Genomic DNA, 24,648 nt, shown 5'->3' on the forward strand with positions numbered 1-24,648 from the left:
ACCATGTGGGGGCGGAGTCAAGCTAGTACCGTAGTTGTGCTACTTGGGTAGTTAAAGGACCTTTGATGATGTCATAACCATGTGATCATGTATGGGAGGAGTTAGGCTCCAGGCTGTGCTGCTGGAGGAAGTAAAGGACCTGTGATGATGTCATGACCATGTGATTATGTGTGGGAGGAGTCAAGCTCAAGGCTGTGCTGCTGGAGGAAGTAAAGGACCTATGATGATGTCATGACCATGTGATCATGTGTAGGAGGAGTCAGGCTCCAGTAGGGTGGCCAATTTTATTATAACCCCAAAAAGGAGAACATCATAACTGGGAGAGTGGGTCACTATACTACAATACACATCATATAGTGCCCTTATAGCAGTCCTCCTTAATAGACATCTCCAGCAGAAACAGAGCAGAGTGTTGCTTCCTCTCCACTTCCTTCCTTTCATATGTGTAAACTGAAGGGTTGCTTGCTGACTTACAACTGATGATCCATACATAGGATCACTTGCCATTCCCCACGAAGCAGCACATTTCCTGCTGACTGTCTCCCCGTCAGTTATGCTGGAGCGTCTGTACAAGCAGCGTAAAGCTGTCAATCATTACATCATGCACCAGACCACAGCAGGGAACATGATGTGTTATTCTGAGTTCAGCAGGGACACGCAGAGCCTGCTCAGGCCCTTTGAAGAGGAGACCAGATTTGTGAGCAGGGACAACACCAACATCAACAATGTCACCCCCCCCCCTCCCCCCCTCCCCCTGATATTTATATTAGAGCAAATGCTCATGCTGATGTAACAGCTTCTGCTTTTTGGTTGCAGCCCCGTAGTTGTTGGAGACCCACTCGGACAAAGTTGCGTGGAGGAGGATGAGGAGCTACAACTGGAGAAGGAAGTGGAGGAGGATGAGGAGCTACAACTGGAGGAGGAGGAGGAGTTGATGGTGCAGAGAAACATAGAGTTTTTCCAGGCACAAAAAGGGAACGAAGCTTAAAACAACTGGGCCTCAGGTGGATGCCAGTGAGGATAGCAAGCTGCATGCTTGGTTGCTTACGTGCTTCAATGAGAATATTATTAGTATGAAGCAAATTGATTACTGGATAGGCTTGTTGTTAGACCATTGCTGTAATAGCAAATGGTGGGAATGTTATCAGATATCAGAGCAGACCCCCATATCAGATGAAAAATAACTAAATGAGCCTGACTCCTCCCACACATGGTCATGACATCATCAGAGGTCCTTTACCTCCTCCAGCAGCACAGTCTAGAGCCTGACTCCTCCCACACATGATCACATAGCAATGACATCATGAAAAGTCCTTTACCTCTTCCTACAGCACAGTCTGGAGCCTGACTCCTCCCACACATGGTCAAGACATCATCAGAGGTCCTTTATCTCCTCCAGCAGCACAGTCTAGAACCTGACTCCACCCACATAATCACATGGCCATGACATCATGAAAAGTGCTTTACCTCTTCCTACAGCACAGTCTGGAGCCTGACTCCTCCCACACATGATCACATGGCCATGACATCATGAAAAGTGCTTTACCTCTTCCTACAGCACAGTCTGGAGCCTGACACCTCCCACACATTATCACATGGTCATGACATCATGAAAGGCCCTTTAGCCTACTAGTCTTTCAGCTCCCCGATACATGCAGTGTCCAGTGGTGCAGGTGGAGGAATGTGTACAGTCACCATTGTATTTCAGGATTACTGGGGCAGAGGGGTCATTAACCCTTTCACTGCGAGCTTCGGTCTTATCGGTACAAGAGGCAGCGACATCTCCTGACTAGTGAGCTCAGTAACCTTCCATTACTGGGACAGGGATTTCACCGTCACTCATTAATCAGGTGATGTGTCAGTCTGCCATTAGTGACCAATCAGAGTTCCCCTTCAGCCTTCCCCCCAACAACCTACCAGCAGTGACCTGCAGGGGGCAGGATCAGGAGTGGGAGGACAGAGCAGGACACTGGAGGCTCCTGTGGTGAGTGATGGGACGGCAGCCGGACGGGGACTCGTATCTATCGCTATCCCTGCGGTCTGTATGCAGGGTTAGTCCAAGCCATTTCCTGAATGTTGACCCGAGACCAGAAAACCCAATTAACCCATCCAGGATATCTCTGTAGTTGATGTTGCTGCGGTCTTTCACAACCATCTGAAGAAAGTAAATTTCACCCTTTCTCAAAAAAAAAAATTCTCTCCTGCCATGAGGAATGATTCAGTCGGTGATGATGTGAAGCTCGTTTTTAAGAAATGGTGTCCTCTCCTGAAGAAATCTAAATCTCCTGCGACAGTATTTCGTAACCACAGAAATCTCGAGCCCCTTCAATCAGCCAAATCCCCACCAGGAACAATGGGCAGTAGATCTGGCGCTCTTTCCTTTGTCCAGTGAGACCCCCGATTCTTCACCTGAAACCTTTTGGCAGCTATTAGTAATATTCCTGATGAATCTCTGAACATGTCCTTTGTGGATTGTGGTCCTTACGGATCTCCACTGAAACATGTTGTTATCTCCCCATCCTGATGTTAAAAGGGTAACTGTCATATATTTTTTTATTTGCGAGTTTATTAGAGCTAGTCGTGTATACTTGAGTTAGTCTGTCAATGATTGCCAAAAGATCTGTAATTACCTTATAATAACAGCTTTCATTAATGTCCTCTGTCCCTTTCCACTGCTCCCTTAAAAGACTGTTGCTAGGGCTTGTCTGTCTTTCTTTTAGTGTAAACAGAAGACAGAGGAGCGGTCCTCCACAGTGCATGCCTGCATTAGGCTTCAGAGTGAGGAGGCGTGTCTCTCAGTAATCCAATCTGATTGGCTGGCAGGGAGCTGCTGACTACAGCAAGTTTTCATGTGAAGTGAGGGAAAGCAGTTTTGGCCTCAGAGAAGTGGCAGAGAAGCCATCTTGAGAAGGTCCTCATATTGTAAATGTTTAAACAGCCGTAACTAAGGGAAACAGTGGTATGTGAAGAAACTAAAGATTGTGCAGCAGTAACATATGCTAAAATAGTTTTTTTTTTTATAGAAACATGACAGTTACCCTTTAATGAACGTAAGCTACAGTAGAGTACTTCTGGTGGCCAAACTGGAGATAAGACAGCACTCAAATTGAATCCTCTAAGCAGGAACATACAAACAACAGTCAATAGACCCAAAAATATCCATTTAGGGGTCTCTACTAAATAAGTGTAGAATAAAAACTTAAATCTTTATTTCTTCATTTAAAACACTGTCAGGGAAAACAAGGGAGGATTTCTTTAAAAATATCATTATCAGGCTCCCCGAGACCAGAAGTCCCTTTGTGGGGTTGCCATTCACATTAATTGTACAAAAAGGGAGTCCTCCCTCAACATTAGGAACCGCACTACACGCAAACAGTGAGGTTCGTCTCCCCACAGAACAGTCCATTTGTTCTGGGCTGATGGGATATTGGGCTGCCATATGTCCCAGGCCACGGCACCTCCAGCAGATGACCTCTCCTAAGGACGGTCGTGGCGTTGGTTCTGATAGACTCTTGGCCTCATAACGTCCACCCCGGGGGGGTTTTAGTCCCTTTTTCTGCACTTCAGTGTCAACCCATGCCTTCTAGTAGGGGGAGTTCAAGGATCCTGAGGCAGCTATGGTTGGCTCTACGGCATAGTACCTCTCTATCAAACCTATTAAGTCATCTGCAGTCTGCAGATTTTCTTGTGCAACCCAGCACTGTACCGGCTTAGAGAGAGCATGCAGAAATCGGTCCATTACGACCCGCTCCACCATTTTGGCTGGGGAACAGACATCCGGCTGTAGCCATTTTTGGATGAGGTGCAGTAGATCAAACATTTGGGACCTGGGAGGCTTGCCTCTCTGAAACCCCCACTGGTGCACCCTCTGAGCTCGGACGGTGATGGTTACCCCCAGACATGCCAATATCTCTGCCTTTAGTCGGGAGTATTCCCATGCATCCTGCAATGATAAGTCATAATACGCCTTCTGGGGTTCGCCTGAGAGGAAGGGGGCCAGCACCTCGGCCCATTGCTCAGCTGGTAGTCTCTCACGCTCAGCGACCCGCTCAAAGACGCTGAGGAAGGCTTCTACGTCATCCTCTGCGGTCATTTTTTGTAAGGCAGATTGCACGTTTTTTCTTCCGCCCACATTCTGTTCAGCCACATACCCCGCTGGTTGTGCAGCCACCCTCTCTCTTAGGGTTGCAATTTGCTCTGCCAGTAGGCAGTTCGTCTCCTGCTGATGGGCATTAGCCTGCCGTTGTTGCTCCAATGCCTGTTGCTGCTGTAGATTGCTCTGCACCATCTGCTTGATAAGATCCTCCATTTTCATTGACTCTTGTTGAAGCTCCGCTGCTGCTTTAACCCAGGACATCAATTGAAAAACTTCCTTTCAACAAAATAATCCATTCAGTAATTTAGGCTACTGGCCCTTTAAGAGTCCAACCAGAGGGGAAAAAAAACTGCTTCTGACATTTAAGGCTGGGTTCACACGGGCGTGTCCGGATTAGGTCCGAATGCGTCCCGGTGTATTGCAGCAAATCCGCGGGATTAGGTACGCAATTGCAGTCAGTTTTGAAATGTGTTTTGCACGCGCGCGATAAAAAACCGACTGTGGTACCCAGACCCGAACTTCTTCACAGAAGTTCAGGTTTGGGTTCGGTGTTGTGTAGATGTTATTATTTTCCCTTATAACATGGTTATAAGGGAAAATAATAGCATTTTGAATACAGAATGCTTAGTAGGTGATCAATTGAGGGTTAAAAAAATATAAAAAAATTAACTCACCTTCTCCTCTTGATCGCGTAGTTCCCGGTCTCTTCTTTACTTCTTTAATGATGAGCTGCCGGCTAAAGGACCTGTGGTGACGTCAGATCACATGCTCCAATCACATGGTCCATCACCGTGATTGGAGCATGTGATCTGACGTCACCACAGGTCCTTTAGCCGGCAGCTCATCATTAAAGAAGTAAAGAAGAGACCGGGAACTACGCGATCAAGAGGAGAAGGTGAGTTAATTTTTTTTTTTTTTAACCCTCAATTGATCACCTACTAAGCATTCTGTATTCAGAATGCTATTATTTTCCCTTATAACCATGTTATAAGGGAAAATAATACAGTGAATAGACTGTCACCTAGCAACCATGCGTGAAAATCGCACCACATCCGCACTTGCTTGCGGATGCTTGCGATTTTCACTCAGCCCCATTCACTTCTATGGGGCCTGTCCGGCGTTAAAAACGCAGAATATAGAGCATGCTGCGATTTTCAAGCATTGCAGAAGTGATGCGTGAAAAAAAACGCTCATGTACACAGCCCCATTGAAATGAATGGTGCCGGATTCAGTGCGGGTGCAATACTTTCACCTCCCGCATTGCACCCGCGCGGAAATCTCGCCCGTGTGAACTCAGCCTAACTTGTTGCTGCTTCAAGCAATCCTGGGTGTGCCCGCATCCGACACCAATTGTAGGGATTTCCCAAATGGTAGCCTTCAGATAAATACACAGTAGCCTTTTAGTGGTGGAAATCAAAGTAATAAATGTATTTTATTGTTGGCACACCACAATTCAATAGGCGGTAGTGATCAGCTTACTTCAGCCAACACTTAAAGAAAAACAATTCAGTCTTGAATCTGAAAAATCACATAGAAAGTTTTAGGGCACAGTACCGTACTCCCCACGGAGTGGATGGGAACCTTGCTTTGTCCTTTGTCTCTCAGCAGAGACCCTCTGGTTTTCACTCGGCTCCAAAAACACACAGCTACACAGAGCTCCACCATCAGCCAGGTAATCCCACCACTGACCCTGCTGGCTGACTTTTTGTAAGCCCGTCAAAACCCGGCCTGGACCATGGGGAACAGCCACCCACCCTGCACTTTGGCTGCTCCCAGTAAGAGCCGGCCCGGATTAGCTTTTCACAGCTATGCTAACTATCAAAGTGTCCATCAGCAACTGCTGCGGAAATATACACTACTGGCTCCTACTTCACCGAGGCCAGGAACCTCGGTGACACATATCTTCCATCTATGATGGTCCCTTGTGCCTTTCTACAACATATATATGTGCTGTGCCCCTGTCAAAGACTCCACCCTGAAGTAAAGAAAACCTTGCTGATGGTTGCGGGGTAAATAGGACAAGGTGAAGGCAAACCCGAAAGGGAATTGAGGGGACCTGGTGAAGCAATAAGGAAAGTCCAGCTCTTCGCTGTTTAGGGAGTTGGGAGAGTACCTCACTTTGCCTGTTCACCTTTGGACTATTTCCCGCAAAAGGAGGGATTTGTGAGAGATGTGTATCTGGTTTGAACATTATTCTGTAGTACACATTTTTGTCCACAAGATGGCCGCAAACCAGATGTTTGAGCTATGTGTGCATTCTTTTGTTTAAAGGTCAATAAGGGAGGGGGGAAATGGGGATTACATTACAGTTTTCAAATATACCTATGAACTTGCTGAAACCACTCCTATCAGGTTAAAGGGGTTGTCCGAGTTATGAAAAAAAATAATATAGCACTTAAAATCTGACATATAACTGAGCTAAGCAAGTTTTATGCCAAAAAAAAAAATATATTTCCTCATTTCCCTGGTTCTTGTCTGGCCCTTTGTTTACATGCAATAAAAACAATCTCTGCCCCTTCCCCTGCTCTGCTAAGGGAGTGAATACAAGAGCTGCCCTGAGTGACATGTCTGCCTGCTGGGAGACTCTGCAGCATGTTGTATGTGTAGAACTACAAGTCCCAGCTGTATAATGACACTGCTAAGGGAGTGGATACAAGAGCTGCCCTGAGTGACATGTCTGCCTGCTGGGAGACTCTGCAGCATGTTGTATGTGTAGAACTACAAGTCCCAGCTGTATAAAGACACTGCTAAAGGAGTGGATACAAGAGCTGCCCTGAGTGACATTTCTGCCTGCTGGGAGACTCTGCAGCATGTTGTATGTGTAGTACTACAAGTCCCAGCTGTATAATGACACTGCTAAGGGAGTGATTACAAGAGCTGCCCTGAGTGACATTTCTGCCTGCTAGGAGACTCTGCAGCATGTTGTATGTGTAGGACTACAAGTCCCAGCTGTATAAAGACACTGCTAAAGGAGTGGATACAAGAGCTGCCCTGAGTGACATGTCTGCCTGCTGGAAGACTCTGCAGCATGTTGTATGTGTAGTACTACAAGTCCCAGCTGTATAATGACACTGCTAAGGGAGTGAATACAAGAGCTGCCCTGAGTGACATTTCTGCCTGCTAGGAGACTCTGCAGCATGTTGTATGTGTAGGACTACAAGTCCCAGCTGTATAATGACACTGCTAAGGGAGTGGATACAAGAGCTGCCCTGAGTGACATTTCTGCCTGCTGGGAGACTCTGCAGCATGTTGTATGTGTAGAACTACAAGTCCCAGCTGTATAATGACACTGCTAAGGGAGTGGATACAAGAGCTGCCCTGAGTGACATTTCTGCCTGCTGGGAGACTCTGCTGCATGTTGTATGTGTAGAACTACAAGTCCCAGCTGTATAATGACACTGCTAAGGGAGTGGATACAAGAGCTGCCCTGAGTGACCTGTCTGCCTGCTGGGAGACTCTGCAGCATGTTGTATGTGTAGAACTACAAGTCCCAGCTGTATAATGACACTGCTAAGGGAGTGGATACAAGAGCTGCCCTGAGTGACATGTCTGCCTGCTGGGAGACTCTGCAGCATGTTGTATGTGTAGGACTACAAGTCCCAGCTGTATAATGACACTGCTAAGGGTGTGGATACAAGAGCTGCCCAGAGTGACATGTCTGCCTGCTGGGAGACTCTGCAGCATGTTGTATGTGTAGAACTACAAGTCCCAGCTGTATAATGACACTGCTAAGGGAGTGGATACAAGAGCTGCCCTGAGTGACATTTCTGCCTGCTGGGAGACTCTGCTGCATGTTGTATGTGTAGAACTACAAGTCCCAGCTGTATAATGACACTGCTAAGGGAGTGGATACAAGAGCTGCCCTGAGTGACATGTCTGCCTGCTGGGAGACTCAGCAGCATGTTGTATTTGTAGGACTACAAGTCCCAGCTGTACAATGACACTGCTAAGGGAGTGAATACAAGTGTTGCCCTGAGTGACATGTCTGCCTGCTGGGAGACTCTGCAGCATGTTGTATGTGTAGGACTACAAGTCCCAGCTGTATAATGACACTGCTAAGGGAGTGGATACAAGAGCTGCCCTGAGTGACATGTCTGCCTGCTGGGAGACTCAGCAGCATGTTGTATGTGTAGGACTACAAGTCCCAGCTGTATAATGACACTGCTAAGGGAGTGGATACAAGAGCTGCCCTGAGTGACATGTCTGCCTGCTGGGAGACTCTGCAGCATGTTGTATGTGTAGGACTACAAGTCCCAGCTGTATAATGACACTGCTAAGGGAGTGGATACAAGAGCTGCCCTGAGTGACATGTCTGCCTGCTGGGAGACTCAGCAGCATGTTGTATGTGTAGGACTACAAGTCTCAGCTGTATAATGACACTGTTAAGGGAGTGAATACAAGAGCTGCCCTAAGTGACATGTCTATCTGCTGGGAGACTCTGCAGCATGTTGTATGTGTAGGACTACAAGTCCCAGCTGTATAATGACACTGCTAATACACACAGGATCTTCCCCCTACCTTCTTGTGCAATGCTCGCTCTAGTATATCAGCTCCAGTGCCCAGCATTGTCTCCTCACTGCCTGCCGAGCTGTGCAGCTGAAGGGGTTAAGAATCCTAGCAGAGAGTAGACGGCAGTGAAGGGGGGCGTGGCCAGCACAGTGACGTCTCGTTTACAGGTTTGTAAACAACCTTTATCAGAGCAGGGAGAGAAGCTGACATCACAGGTCATGTGACCCTCTGTGAAATCTGAGAAACCAGCCCCTGGAGATAAAGTGAGTGAATTGGAAAGCGGTTACATTTGCTTAGTTAGGAACATAGAAAGAACAAACAAATAACTTGGATAACCCCTTAAAGGAGCCAATAGTCTCTTTTTAAGGAACACCCCTTTTGTGATGTCATGTCTGCTATATATGTGAATGTATTTTTAAATAAACGAGGGTCTTGCTCAGGGGGATGAGGAAGTACTTTCCCATGAAACCACCTAGTGTGTCTGGTCTCATTATGAAAGCTATATGGCATGCACATACTAATACTTCTAATTGATTTGGTACCACACAAAGAAGAAGGAGAAATGCTATGTATAGAAAATCGGGTCCTTTTCAAGCTGACAATAAAACAGAGGACACAAAAATCCATGTTCACAGAATTTAGTGTAATGAAAAATAAAAGGTAGTGAAAATACAAGTTAGACTGGGCTCTCTGGAGATCACATCACGCTTCTGGACAGAATATCCATTCACCTTTTTTATTGCTTTTTATAACAGCTGTTCCTTGGTAATTATAACATATATTTCTTAATCACTTTACCTTTTCATAACTGTAACCTACCGCATTTTTCGCCCTATAAGACGCACCGGACCATAAGACGCACCTCGGTTTTTGAGGAGGGAAATAAGAAAAAATATATTTTGAACCAAAAGGTATGCTTTTGGTGGGTTTTCAACTAATGGTGGTCTGTGGATGACACTATTATGCGGGATCTGTGGATGGCACTGTTATGGGGGATCAATATAGGGGCATCTGTGGATGGCATTGTTATGGGGGCATCTGTGGATGTCACTGTTATGGGGGCATCTGTGGATGTCATGACATTGCTATGGGGGGATCTGTGGATGACACATATATAGCATCTTACCTAATGTGTTATCCACAGATCCCCCATAACAGTGTCCCTGTGTAGTGAATGGGGGCTGGCATCTTGTTTTGTAATGGCAGCAGGGCCCGGTGCAGTCACTGTATTCTACTACACCGGGCCCCGCTCACTGTAGTATAATCATATCTAACGTGTAGGTATTGTTAAACTATTCAAATCATCTGAAATCCAGTGCATGTACTAATTACTACTAACTTCGTAGCAGCCAGGAGGTGGGGCAGCCGCCGGAAGCGCGACTCACTACACCACGCACCTGCGCCGCCTGCTTCATTCATAAAGTGGGCGGAGAAGGCACGTGACGTAGTGAGTTACACTGTCGCCCGCCCAGCCTCCTGACTGCTACGAAGTTAGTGGTAAGTACTACAAGCAATGGATTTCTGATAATTTGAATAGTTTAACAATACCTACAGGTTTTTACCTGTAGATCATACTACAGTGAGCGGGGCCTGGTGTAGTAGAATACAGTGACTGCACCGGGCCCTGCTGCCATTACAGAACCAGATGCCGGCCTCTAACCCCTCCTCCCTCTCAGCCGATACACCTGATGGCAGCAGCATTCGCCCCATAAGACGCACTGCTATTTTTTTCTTATAGGGCGAAAAATGCATATTTTTTTTCTGGCATTATATTATTTACAAAAAAATTACGAAGAAAATGGATGCTTTCCTGCATGAGTTCTATAGTGGGCAATAATATTTGATTTTTTAGTAAAACACCTGCCACATTCAGAACATGAAAATGGCCTCTCCCCTGTGTGAACTCGCTGATGTTTAACAAGATCTGATCTAGTGTTAAAACATTTTTCACATTCAGAACATGAATATGGCCTCTCCCCTGTGTGAATTCTCATATGTCTATTAAAATATGATTTATCTGTAAAACATTTCCCACATTCTGGGCATGAATATGGCTTATCCCCTGTGTGAATTCGCACATGTTTAATAAGATTTGATTTGAGTTGAAAATATTTCCCACATTCTGAACATAAATAGGGCTTCTCATGTGTGTGAGCTTTTAGATGTTTGACAACGGTTGATTTCAGGGCAAAACATTTGCCACATTCTGGGCATGAAAATGGTTTCTCTCCTGTGTGAATTCTCAGATGAGTAACAAGTATTGATTTCTGTCTAAAACATTTCCCACATTCAGAACAAGAAAATGGCCTCTCCCCTGTGTGAATTCTCCCGTGAGCAACAAGTGATGATTTCTGAGTAAAACATTTCCCACATTCTGAACATGAATATGTCTTCTCCCCTGTGTGAGATCTCAGATAGTCACTCTGTCTGTGACTTTTCTTTTGGTTAATAGTCTGTGATGAATCAGAAGATCTGACCTGTTTTAAAGGATAAGATAATATAGATTTGCTTTGAATGGCTGATGGTATATCTGGGGCAATGGCATGTGCTTCATATGTATCTTGTGTGATACCCCGATCATCTGCATTAAGATCTGAAGATATCCGATATCTCTCTGAGCTTCTGGTACAGTCATCTGCTAAGAAGAAAACAGATTTTTATCATTTTTGAATAAACCTATGAGGTCAAACCTATGGAAAAGCAAGGCCCATCTAGCTCCCCACACCAACAACACCTCATTGTTGGACCTCACTGCTGAGCTTGATTCTCCTGCTGTCAACATCCAGATTGACACTGCAGTAATGACCTGTATCCCTTGTCTCACATCAATTGGCCACATGGTGCAAGGGGGGCATATCACTGCTGCGGCCAATGATAGGCTACAGTGTCATCAAACTACATTTTGATGAAAGCGGGACAGCGAAAGAGCTGGGACCCAGAGAAGGGGAGTGGGTAAGTATGCTTCCAGGCTTGAGGGGGAAGCCTGTCAAAAGACCCCCAACCCTTTTGCCTCTTTCAAACAGTACATCTATTTTTAAAACCCCATTTTATTTTTAATAAACTACGATTACCCACATTTAAACGCTATGTACACTTTCAGGGGCCTTTTTTATATTGTATTGTACTCAAATTGAGTTTACTAGAAAAATCCTGGATGGCCTGCACCTTAACTGGTTCCACTAAAAATCTCTTAGAAGAAGTTTTGTATCTCAAACGGGAGACCCTCTCCATCTTAAACTCACATTTCTCCATCTTAGGCTAGTTGCACACTAGCGGTATGAGAACCGGCCGCCACCCGACAAAAATTCTGAGAATCAGCCGGACAAAAAACACTGTAAATATTTGCTGGGTTGCAGCTACATGGTGCAGGACACCATTATAGTTAATGAGGCTGGAGGGCATTCAGGTACAGTCTGGCAATGCCAGATCTAGAGAGTTCCTGTAGGCTGTTCGCTACTGGATCTCGTTAAGCTAGTGTGAAACTAGCCTAAGCAACAAAACTAAAAGTGGTTGAGAGGGTGAGGACTATGACGATGACTGTGTATTGTATAGGACATAGGAGCCAAATAGGGACGCTGAGGAGTAGGAGCAGAAGGGTGAGGGTCATAGAGGCAATGTACAGGCAAAACCTCTAAAGGGGCAGACATGCTTCTATTGTGGTTAGCTCAGGAACTGGTGATGCTGCTGATATTGTGGGTGCAGGCTCAAAATGTGCCAAACCTAGGCCATGCTCCGCTGCCTCTAGCTTTATGTGAGTAACTTCTGGATGGTGTTTATTTCTCCATAAGGCCAGAACATAAAACCACAGCCGTGTGCAAGATCTGCAGGACTGAAATAAGCCCTGGGCGTTCAAACACATACATAGGTTCTAGGGCTCTATTGCAGCATATTTGGCAGTATTACTGCACCCTGTGGGAAAATAGAACAAACTAGAATTCAAGTCTTTCTCTTTTCCTGGCCTTCTTTTTGGCCACCAGCCTGTATCCCCCTGCAGTGCTGCATCCTTGTCATCATCATTATCAGCTGCTTCTTCTTCTGCTCAGACTCCATCTGCTCCTTGCTCTCCACTTCATCGTGAGACTTCCTAAACAGAAATGTGTGGCTATGAGAAAAGCTGAACTCCCATCTGGCCAAGTTGCAGGCAGGTTCAGTTGCTGCCATACCACTTGGTTGGGGAGTGGTCCCGGTGGTGTGGTGGGACTCTGCTATACAATCAAGAGTACCACTCCTATATGGAAAATTTGACTCAGTCTGCAAATGTCATGCACTTCCATGCCTTTGCTGATATTTAATTTGAATGGGGTGTGGCCTGGGTTGTATGCTGCCACTTTTGGCCAAGCAAGAGCACTCCTGCTATCTGGAAAATTTGACTTTTCAGTCCACAAATACGGCACACTTCCTTGCCTTTGCATAAACTTAATTTTTCTGGGGTGTGACCAAGATGGTGCATAGTATTGTAGTATGGGACAATTTTTTGAAGCTTTGTAAATAAAAGTAATGACAGCACAGTGTGTGGCATGGTTAATGCCAGAAGTATTTTTACAAAAAACATCAGAAAATTCTTGATTTTCAGCAGGCAGACCTCGGAAACTAGTGGCAGCGATTAGAACCTGGGAATTAAAACATCTTCCTGTATAAGGTTTTCCCAATTGCATTAATTCAGCTCAATAATTTACTGCATCTTGGAGGGTAAACCAAGGATACCCCAAAATAACTGGAGAGGAGGGAGAGTGAACTGACAGAAAAGAAACTGTCCCACAGTAGATATTTTTTTGACAAACCTTACTGAAATTACGAGAGTGCAGCAGTGTTTCTCAGAGTTCTCAGCACCTTTGGCTTTCATAAACTCTACTCTCCTTTTCAAGTGAGTGGAGTACAGATCCATATAAAGTATATTGGATCTGTAGTCCTCATGCTGGAAAAGCCTAACTCTGAGAACCACTGCTGTACCTTCATGATTTCAGTAACCATTTAGATCTCCTTTAAGACCCGAAGTATGGAATCTTAGTGACTCTCCAGATAAAGGAGTGCCATCTAAAGAACAAATGCCAATTCCTCTGGAGTCACAGGGTTAATACCCAATTTTTGGACCAAATCACATCTAAAAAATCTGCTGCAGTGCCAGAATCAACAAGAGCCTGCAATGACGAACATATACCCTTCCATTTAATCTTAAGGCTGTATTACACTGGCCGATATTTTGCCCGATAATCGCTTACAAGCGATCGTTGGCGATCATCTTGCAGTGTAATACTGCCGCCGGTTGCCCGATGAACGAGCTGCACTTTTGTGATTTCAGTAAGGCTTAAGTGCCATTTAAGTTTTCAATGGGAATTATCTGTTATTGTCACTGTGCTGACCGATGAGCTGTGGTGATGTATGGGGAGGGTGTTACCAGGTTGTATTATTGCAAAAGTACTTCCAAAACAGGTTCAAGCTTGCCATGAGATTATGACCAACCATCTACATATCTTTCTCCTTGTCCCTGGTGACCATCATCCCATCATCCCTGACACTCGTAGCTATGACCTTCCATCCTCCTGGGTGTACGTCTCCATATTGTGTATTCTATTAGCACACAGTGACTTGATAAGAGCCTAATAGGAGCTAATGGTTCCTAGAGGTCCCTTTACACAGGCCAAGAGTCAGGGGAAATTAACTAGGAATGATCGTTTCCGATAATGGCCCTGTGTAAAGATGCCACCCATCACCCAGTGAAAGAGGAAACACTTGTTCATCCGGAGAAAGCAGCTCGCGGTTGCAGACGCCCAAATCATTTCTTCCGGGCAGCAGATTGTGCGGTGTAAACAGGTATCTGCTGCTCACAAGCAATTCTCCATGGGGAGAAGTTATTGCAGCCACGAACACTCATCCCCTTACAGAGCTGACGAATGCTGCATGTAAGCGCAGTTCTCACATCCGCTGATGAGTAGGTGCAGTGGCCGGGTTTAGGGAGGCCCCAACGCTACACCGGGCCCCCTGGACAACGTTGAGGCGTCACCACGTGTTGCTGCTCTCCGGAAGGGATGGTAAGGCTTGTTGCACCTTAATGGGAAATAAGTCCAGAGAGTCAGCCTCTGCAGTAAACCAGAGTGCTTCTTTACTGGAAGAATTCAGGTACAAAACAATACAGGCGAGGCATTGGGCTGGCTTCTCCAGTAACCTCCCTGGCAGAAGAAGGGTTTGATGCTGAGGAGAGGCCTGAGCTAGCTGTCCCTCTTTCTCTTCAGAAGGCTGGTAATCCAAGGTCTGTGGCAGTATATCCCGTCTCAGCATCTTCTTCTGGTCAATCAAGAGTCTTGCAGAGTCTCCTCTTCCAACCACTGTTCCTAACTGCAGCACCCTAGGGGCTCTGACTGCTCTCCTTATATACAGTTTTTGCTAGACTAGAATGTTCTAGTGGGTGGGGTGGAGTGGAGAAACTCAAAACAAACAGATACATTGTTTCAGCTCCTGTCTGGTATAGACTTACATTAGAGCTTCAATGATACTCAATGGCAAGACACAGCAGGTTTTCCAGACAAAAACTACATTTCCAAACATAACAACAGAGCTAAAACCAGATATTTAAAAGGTCAGGCTGTCTGCTTTTTGGTGGTAAACAAGTCTGGAGTTTTTCCCTCCAAAACATTGTCTTCTTTAAACCCTATGGCAGCTGTGGAAAATTACCAGCTTCTTAATCAAAGCCCTAACAGTCTCTCAGTATTCTTTAACCCTTTCCACAGAGCCTTGTAAATAGAGTGATAATGAACAGGATATATATATATATATATATATATATATATATATATATCAGTGACACAGTATTAAACAGTATAAGTTAACCCTTTCAAGAGAAGTAAAGTAAGAAGTTTTAACTTTGCATAGGGAATATAGGCAAATGTCCAAATGTCAAAGTACTCCCTGCTCCACGGCACTACACTGGCAATTAGTGAGTTTATTTATGATAACTGCCTGCTAACTTGATCCAAACTGGGATACTTTTCTCTGATCAGCAGATAATGAAGAAATAGTCCTCGGTCACATATATATACAACCACGGTCCCAGGCACCGTGTTCAGCGGTGATCTGCAGCCAGTGCATCCCATTCACCGCTGCAGTCCTAGGCTCTGTCTGTGTAGGTACTGTTGTTTCCTGCAGAACTTCCTTAAGGGCCGGCGCGTGTCACTTCCTGAGCTTTATGGGTTAGGTCATGTGACCTCACTGACCAAGACCTAGACCTCCTGCACATATATAAGTGGCTCTGCCCCCTTCCCAGATGCCTCAGTGTCAAGGTCCTTGTGTCCTGCTAAGATTCCTGATATCCGCTTGTGTTCCTGACTCGTACTTGTGTTCCTGAATTCTGCTACCCATATGATCCCTGCCTGCTTGCCTTGACTCTCCTGTTTCCGATCCGGATTGCCTGACCTGAACCTGTGCCGCGTGTCCTGACCTTTTGCCTGTCTGACTTCGCCTCTGCCTCATCCTTCGCTCCTGCACTGTTGCTCCTGGTAACGACTCAGCCTGCTGAAAAAGTTTGTGCCTCTGGTACCTTTCTCAGATACCTCCTGGTCCGCCTGACCCAGCTGCCTTGCTTGCATATCCTCCTCAAGAGGTAGCGACCTGGTGTTCCCCTCGGGAAAGTCTATCCCCACCATCAGGGGTCCTGTGAAGATCTTTACTGTAGGAAACACATCCAGTGACTGAATTCATCCCTTACACACAAATAATGAGTAGGACGCGTGTATTTAGTCATGTCTATTACCTGGTGATGTGAGCGGCCGGTGATCCTCCATCATGATGTCCTTGTACAGATCTTTGTGTCTTTTTAAATACTCCCACTCCTCCATGGAGAAATAGACGGTGACATCTTGACACCTTATAGGAACCTGACAACACAATGATACAGTCATCACCCAGATCCCTTCATAGCATTCCTGTATAACGTGCCATCATTCCCAGCAGTGTCACCTCTCCAGTCAGCAGCTCAATCATCTTGTTGGTAAGTTCTAGGATCTTCTCTCTATTGATTTCCTCATGTATCAGGGGGTGAGGTGGAGGCTCCATGATTGGGCTCAGGGTTCTTCCCCATCCTTCAGACACAGGGTCCTGACAGCGCTCACTAGAGGTCTTCTTCACTACTGTGTAGTCCTGGTTATGGAAAGACACAGTAATAAATATCACTCCATACATCCCCAGAGTCCCTCACCTCTCCAGTCATGTCCATCTGTTAGTAACATAGATAAGATGATGTAATGTGTACATCATCAGAATCTCTCACCTCTCCAGTAAGCCGGAAGAGGATCTCTAGGGTGAGATTTAATATACTCTCCGCCATCTTGTCCCTGTCCATCCTTGACGGGTCAATCAGGAGAAGGCTCTTATATAGAAGATATCCACTAAGCGGATCCTTTATTGTAGGAACCTGAATGGAAAGAAGATGAGACGATGTAAAATCCTACAAAATTCCATGTACAATTCAATTACTGGAGATAATAAAAGAAGATGTTGGAGGAGATAATAAAGTGTAGATGTTGTGTTCTCTATTGTATGGCTATTGCTTGCATATGAGTTGAATAGTTTATCAAAGCAGTTGCTCCATATTTCACGTCCTACCTTCACATGACCACTGTAGTCAATCTAGGGGAACACAGGCAATGACAGTACGAAGTGGAAAATATCCATCACTCAAGAATAAAATCTGATAACTTTATTTAGGATACATAGAGAAATTCTAATCCAAATTATCTATATGTTTAGAGCGTGCAAGACGCTTAGTCAATCTCTAATACGGATATCCTCTCCTTCAAGTCTCATCATGAATCCAGCAAAACTTAAGTGGGTTCAGACGCCTCGGAAAAAATATTGATCTTTCACTAGTTCACGGCACAAACGATCAGATTATCTGATGAATGAGCATTTCACTTGTTCATAGAAAAATCGGTACCAACTTTACAGATTGTCATACTGAGCGTTGGATTTATATCCATTTAGAAGTTACGTTTTAGAACGGCGGATAGTTCCGTAATTCTGACATATAAAGATAGTGGTGAGCGAGAGATGACGATACGCACTGCGTGGCTCAGTACTTAATTCACTACCAGGAATCGCCTGAACAACATGGAATAAACCCTGTAGAAAGATCTCTAAAATGAATCTTTTTCTTAGGCTCCACTCACATCTCCGGCAGAAGAACAGACTGCCAGGGGTCACCCAGAGTGATCCGCCACTACACCTGGTACATAGTGTACACACTTAAATGTATATATATTGTATATACACAGTGAAAGGAATTAATGATCCCTCTGCCCCACAGACAATGGCGGTGACTGTACACATACCTCCATCTACACTGCTAGACACTACATGTATGTGGGAGGGGGGGAGACTAGTCGGGATAAAGGACCTTTCATGATGTCATGACCATGTGGGGGAGATGTCAAGTTTGTAGTAGTTGTGCTACTTAGGTAGTTAAAGGACCTGTGATGATGTCATGACCATGTGATCATGTGTGGGAGGAGTCAGGATCCAGGTTGTGAAGTGTTGTACCTGGAGATATATTATTGATGTATAATCCCCCAGTGCCTATGAAACGACGCATATCGTGGCGCAGCTGACCAATTACATGTGCAGTGATGTGGAAAGGCAATCACCTAAAGATGTGCCAGATTTTAGGAAGAACAAGCATTGGTTCTAGTTGTCCAGGAATGATGTGAAGGGTAAAGATTAGCAGACGCGCTCTCAAACATTCGAAACAGGGGCACTCAGTGAGGCGGTCAGTACGTACACGGATACGCGATACGATCCAACTCTGAGATAAATTGAAAAAGATGAAGAATGTAGGGGAATTGCAAATTTCTCTGTCACAACTCGCAATTTTTCACTGGCCCTGAAAAGTGGGTGTGGAGAGGACAGGGCCACTGGCCCCAGAACATTTACCGTTATTTATGCCAGAAACTGGTGTAAATAAGGACTGAAATCGATGCCAGTTATGAGCTGGAATAGATTAACATCTGGCACACAGGCGGTCGGACGAGGCACTTCCTTTATGATGAGGCCAGAGCAGGACCCATCAAGACCAGTGTAGCTCACGCTGGTCTTGATAAATGAGGGCCATAGTCTTTAGTCTGAGTTGAGATATTCAGTGGTAAAAAAACGGATTTAGGCCTTATGCACACGACCATTGTTTGGTTCCGAATCCAAGCCACATGTTTTGCTTCAATGGGTCCTCAAAAGATGCAGACAGCGCTCGGTGTCCTGTCCGCATCTGTTGCTCCATTCTGTGGCCCCGCAAAAATAAATAAATAAATAGAACGTATCCTATTCTTGTCCATTTTGCGGACAAGAATAGGCATTTTTATCATGGGCTGCCCATTACATTTTGCAAATTGCAGAACATACATGAGCGGCTTCTGTGTTTTGTGGATCCACAATTTGCAGACTGCAAAACATGGCCTTAGTCATATTCTGCTTATAGTAAGAAGTAGTGTTGGTCGAGCACCAAAGTGCTTGGGTTCTCGAGTAGAACACCTCGGGATGCTCGGGTGCTCTACCGAGCACCCGAGCACAATAGGAAGTCAATTGGGGAACCCGAACAATAAACCAGGCACCCCCTGCTCTAAAGTGGGGAGGGTGTCTGGTTTATAGTAAAAGGTCAGAAATTGATTAAAACACCACTGAAATGGTCCGGGAACAGCATGGGGAGGATGTCTGGATGCATCTTGGACTCCCAGGTCGCTGCTGGGAATGATGGTGTCCGAGTAGTGCGCCACTTTTACAGATTGACAATAATACTCACTAAACCGAAGATAAAATCGATTTTAGAGCAAAAATTGTTAGGAAACATTCTTTTCTGTATATTTACTTGTATAAAAAGTGCAAGTGCTGCCAAAAATTACAAGGAAGAGGCACTCCGATACAACCTGTATATCACATAAAGGAGGGCCTCATTGATATTGTGGTACAATTGTTCAGGTAGTGGGACTCCTACACTCATAAAGCCTATGCACTAAGTGAAAGGGCTGCCAAAAATTACAAGGAACCGGAACTCCAATACACCCTTTATTACACATAAAGGAGGGCATCATACACACCCTTGAAAAATTATGATTGATGGCCAGTTGGTAACCCTCGAAAACATTAGGAGCAGGGGCCTGCTGATGACCCTCTAAAACATTACAGACGAGGGCCTGCTGCTGATCTGACCATCTAAAACATTAGGGGTGAGGGCCTGCTGCCGAGTTGACCATCTAATAAATTGTGTGGGTGAGGGCCTGCTGCTGAGCTGACCATCTAAAAAAATTGTGGGTGAGGGTCTGCTGCCGAGCTGATCATCTAAAAAAATTTGTGGGCGAGGGCCTGCTACCAAGCTGAACATCTAAAAAATGTTGTGGGCGAGGGCCTGCTACCGACCTGACCATCTAAAAAATTTTGTGCGCGAGGGCCTGCTGCCGAGCTGACCATCTAAAAAAATTGGTGGGCGAGGGCCTGCTGCCGAGCTGACCATCTAAATATTTAGGTGTGAGGGTCTGCTGCTGAGCTGACTCTAAAACATTATGGTTGAGGGCCTGCTGGTGACCCTCTAAAACATTATGGGTGAGGGCCCGCTGCTGAGCTGACCCTGTAAAACATTAGGAGTGAGGGTAGCCTAATAAGCATGTTGATATGATGGAGGAGGAGCATGAGAAAAGGGATATTAAACCATATACCCTTTTTAGTGGTGGAAGGGGTGCATGGGAATACAGTGCATTCAATACACCATAAAAGCCACATTTAGGCCTCTTTCACATGGGTGTCATGTTTTTGGCCCGGATAAGATGCGGGTGCGTCGCGGGAAAATGCACGATTTCTCCGCGCGAGTGCAAAACATTGTAATGCGTTTTGCTTGCACGTGAGAAAAATCGGCATGTTTGGTACCCAAACCTGAACTTCTTCACAGAAGATCGGGGTTGTGTAGATTGTATTATTTTCCCTTATAACATGGTTATAAGGGAAAATACTAGCATTCTTAATACAGAATGCATAGTACAATAGGGCTGGAGGGGTTAAAAAAATAAATAAAATTAAACTCACCTTAATCCACTTGCTCGCGCAGCCCAGCTTCTCTTCTGTCTTCATCTTTGCTGTGCACAGAAAAATGACCTTTGATGATGTCACTGCGCTCATCACATGATCTTTTTTTACCATGGTGATAGATCATATGACGGACCATGTGATGAGCGTAGTGACGTCATCACAGGTCATTTTCCTGCACAGCAAAGAGAAGACGGGCTGCGCGAACAAGTGGATTAGGTGAGTACATTCTTTTTAACCCCTTCAGCCCTATTGTACTATGCATTCTGTATTAAGAATGCTATTATTTTACCTTATAACCATGTTATAAGGGAAAATAATAATGATCGGGTCTCCATCCCGATCGTCTCCTAGCAATCGTGCGTGAAAATCGCACCACATCCACACTTGCTTGCGGATTCTTGCGATTATCACGCAGCCCCATTCACTTCTATGGGGCCTGCGTTGCGTGCAAAATGCACAAAGAGGAACATGCTGCGATTTTCACGCAACGCATAAGTGATGCGTGAAAATCACCGTTTATCTGCACAGCCCCATAGAAGTGAATGGGTCCGGATTCAGTGCGGGTGCAATGCGTTCACCTCACGCATTGCACCCGCGCAGAAATCTCGCCCGTGTGAAAGGGGGCTTAGAGGGCTTTCATGTTCAGCCACTTTCCTCTGGTGGAGTAGAGAAGTCAGGGGCAATCCAGGTCTTGTTAATTTTTATAAGAGTCAGCCGCTCAGCATTTTCAGTTGACAAGGTCTGTGCTTACCAGTTATTATGGCCCCAGCAGCACTAAATACACGCTCTGACAAAACGCTGGCGGCAGACCAGCACCTCCAAGGCGTAGAGCGCCAGTTCGTGCCACGTGTCCAGCTTGGACACCCAGTAGTTGTAAGGTACACAGGGATCATTGAGGACACTGACACGGTCTGCTATGTTCTCCTTCACCATCTACCAAAATTTTTCCCTCCTTCTGACACTAGGCAGCACATCAGGGTGAGGGTGCTGGCGAGGTGTCATAAAACTGTCCCAGGCCTTGGAGAGTGTTGCCCTGCCTCTGTTGGAACTGCTGTGTGTTCCCCTCGTCTTCTCTCCTTGATTGGCCAAGGAACTACGTACTCTGCTGCCAGCGTTGTCAGCTAGAAATTTTTGGAGCAATTTTTCCACAAGGACCTTCTGGTATTGCACCATTTTGCTCGTCCTCTCCACCACAGGAAAAAGAGATGAGAAGTTCTCTTTGTAGCGGGGGTTGAGAAGGGTTAACAACCAGCAATCAGTGTTGGCCAAAATGCGTACAATGCGACTGCGAGGGTCACGGGAAAGGCAGCTTAACATTAAGTCAGCCATGTGTGCCAGAGTCCCAACAGACAAAACTTTGCTGTCCTCATCAGGAGGATGACTCTCAATCTCCTCTTCCTCCTCTTCTACCCATCCACGCTGAGCAGATGGAATAAAACTTTCATGGGTACTACCCTCTGCAGCGGCGAAAAAAATTACACTGAACATCACTGATATTTCGGATGCTCTAACGTTATACTGGAGATGTAGCGCAGGTAATGTCGCTGCCACCAGCAGCAAAAAAGTTTGATTGAATGTCACTGATATTTCGTATATGCAAACGTTATACAGGAGATGTAGCGCATGTAATGTAACTGTCCGCAACAAACACCATCTGCAGAAAAAGTACACTGGATGTCACAGATATTTTTAGGCTGCGCACACGTTAGACAGAAGATGCAGCGCAGATAATGCCGCTGTCTGCAGCGGCCAAACAATTGCAAGCTATTTAGCGCAGGTTGCGCTAAAAATATATAATGCTGCCAGATACAACTATATTCCTTAAAAGGACTTTTGGGTCTCTAATAAGTTCTAGCAATTTAGTGCAGGTTGCACTAAAATATATATTGCTGCCACACACAGTAGTGCATAGTCCTAAAAAGGACTTTTGGGTCTATAACAAGTATAAAAACTAAAATATTGCTATTTCAATCCCTACACTATCTCTCCCTTCTGCTCTCCAGCTCTCCCTGACTAATATATAATATATAGCACCCGATGACACGTTCAGGGCCAGCCAATCACTGTAATGCCAGCAGCCAACATTGCTACGGCATTACAGTGAGGGCAGTACTTACCTGCATGTTTATTGGCTGCGTAGAAGCCAACAAACGCGCGGGGAGGAGACTCGAGCATCGTGCTCGAGCAAACGTGGTATTCGGCCGAACACCACGATGTGCCGAGCATGCTCACCCAACATTAGTAAGAAGTTGAGGAAAAAATCAGCAAGAACACTGAAAACCTGGGTGAAGAAGAAGAGACCATCCATTAAAGACAACAGAACACCATCTATCCTATAGTGTGAGACTGGGACCCAATGGACTCCCCTTGTATCTCCAAGCGTGGAAATATTTTCTCTGTCAGTAGACTCCAGGGAGGCATGTTAAATAGTTTAGAGAAAAAACACAGGTCAGGACCTATGCCATGATTTAAGCCCCCAGAAATCCAAATTCACACATGGGTCTTAGTTTAAGAAGTTGTTGTTATGTCATGTACTTTATGCTGCTCCACTCTGTGTGTGTGCCTGTGAGACCCTGCAAAAGTTTGGTGAGCCACTATACATGGCGGCAGCACCAGAACCTGCCATGATCTCAGAAGGATGTGCTAAGAGTCAACAGAGACGCATGCTGACATCAAGGTGAGCACTGTGGCGCTAAGGTATGCACAAAAACGCTAGCTAGGAGGAGCCAGGTGAGAAAAGGTTTGTATCTGAAACCTAGGACCCCCGCTGATGGGTTGTTTGAGAAGGCACCAGTGCTTGTAGTAGCACCTCGTCCTTCTCTCTGACTACCATGCACAGTGCTGTACATTGTATACCTGCTGTGCTTAGTATCGTGCTCAGCCTCATTAGTTTCAAAGGGGCTGAGCTGCATCTAGGCCACATAACTGAGGAACGTAAAGTCACACGGCCTTGGGAAAGCTAGAGAAGACTGCAGTGCTACTGTGTGCCTTCTCAAACAGCTAAGTGTGGGGGGAGTCCTGGGTGTCAGACGCCACCAATCAGATACTGATGACCTATCCTGAGGATAGGTCAAAAGTAAAAACACTTGGAAAACCTCTTTCAAGACTTGAACTATGTTGGCAACCTGGTGGCTTAGATCCATACTCTCATGTACACAGAGTATTATGTGACATGCACACTGCATTGTCAGCTGTGGGTAGTTGGTAAATCTGTGAAAAGTAGTGAGGTAGGCCACAAAGACTCATAGAGGCACACAGGAGCATCCTTACTGACTTGTACAAACCTGCCTGAAATTCCTAGGTGAGGCAGGCTGTGAAAGGGAGAAGCTTCATAGAAACCCATAGCTATAGATACCAAAACTTTGATGGACCCACTGTCACAAACCAGTGAGTGTGAACCCACTGTGCCATGTGTCCTACCTCCTCTAAGAGCATTGTCTAAGTGAACCCCTGGATCTTCACAGTACCCCTGATGGTGGGGATAAACTTTCCTGAGGGGAACACCAGGTCGATACCTCTTGAAGAGGATAGGCACACGAGTCAGCTAGTCCAGGCGGTACAGGAGGTGCCTGAGAAATGTACCAGAGGTACAGGACCGAAGGATGAGGCAGAGGCGTAGTGTAATGACCGGCATCACGCAAAGGGAGGGAAAAGGGAAGGCCCTGCCCAAGGGAGAGGGAAAGGTGGTGACCCCTGACTCATCTTGCGGCTGGCACCTGACTGCCCTGACGTCCCTAGACTGGTTCCTCACCCGTACGCCAATCACGTGCCTAAACCCTAGCTTTCCCTAAGATGAGCCCTAGGTAGTGAAAGGGGCGGTGGGATCACTAGTCCGCACCACTGACACTAAAAGGAAAACACCAAGGAGAGGACAGACAATAGAGACAAACATATAATCCCAGGTGGGCGACAACAGCAGACCACAAAGGCCCAACAGGGATCCGGAGGGTAACGTTCTGGAACAACAACCAGGGAACGCAGCAACACAG

General features: G+C 45.7%; 1 protein-coding gene across 1 annotated transcript in view; it reads right to left on the reverse strand.

The window, feature by feature from the left end:
• Window positions 1-10,287: 10,287 nt before the first annotated feature.
• LOC122941954 (zinc finger protein 436-like) overlaps window positions 10,288-24,648 on the reverse strand; it is a 35,585-nt gene continuing 21,224 nt past the window's right edge. Inside the window, exons 4-6 of the mRNA XM_044299449.1 lie at window positions 16,913-17,009; window positions 16,137-16,265; window positions 10,288-11,243 (exon numbers count right to left, since the gene is read on the reverse strand). Coding sequence (XP_044155384.1) covers window positions 10,393-11,243; window positions 16,137-16,265; window positions 16,913-17,009 — 1,077 coding nt within the window. The 3' untranslated portion in view covers window positions 10,288-10,392. The remainder of the gene's footprint in view (window positions 11,244-16,136; window positions 16,266-16,912; window positions 17,010-24,648) is intronic.

The sequence above is a fragment of the Bufo gargarizans genome, chromosome 6 (genome assembly GCF_014858855.1).
Source record: "Bufo gargarizans isolate SCDJY-AF-19 chromosome 6, ASM1485885v1, whole genome shotgun sequence".
Lineage (NCBI taxonomy): Eukaryota > Metazoa > Chordata > Amphibia > Anura > Bufonidae > Bufo > Bufo gargarizans.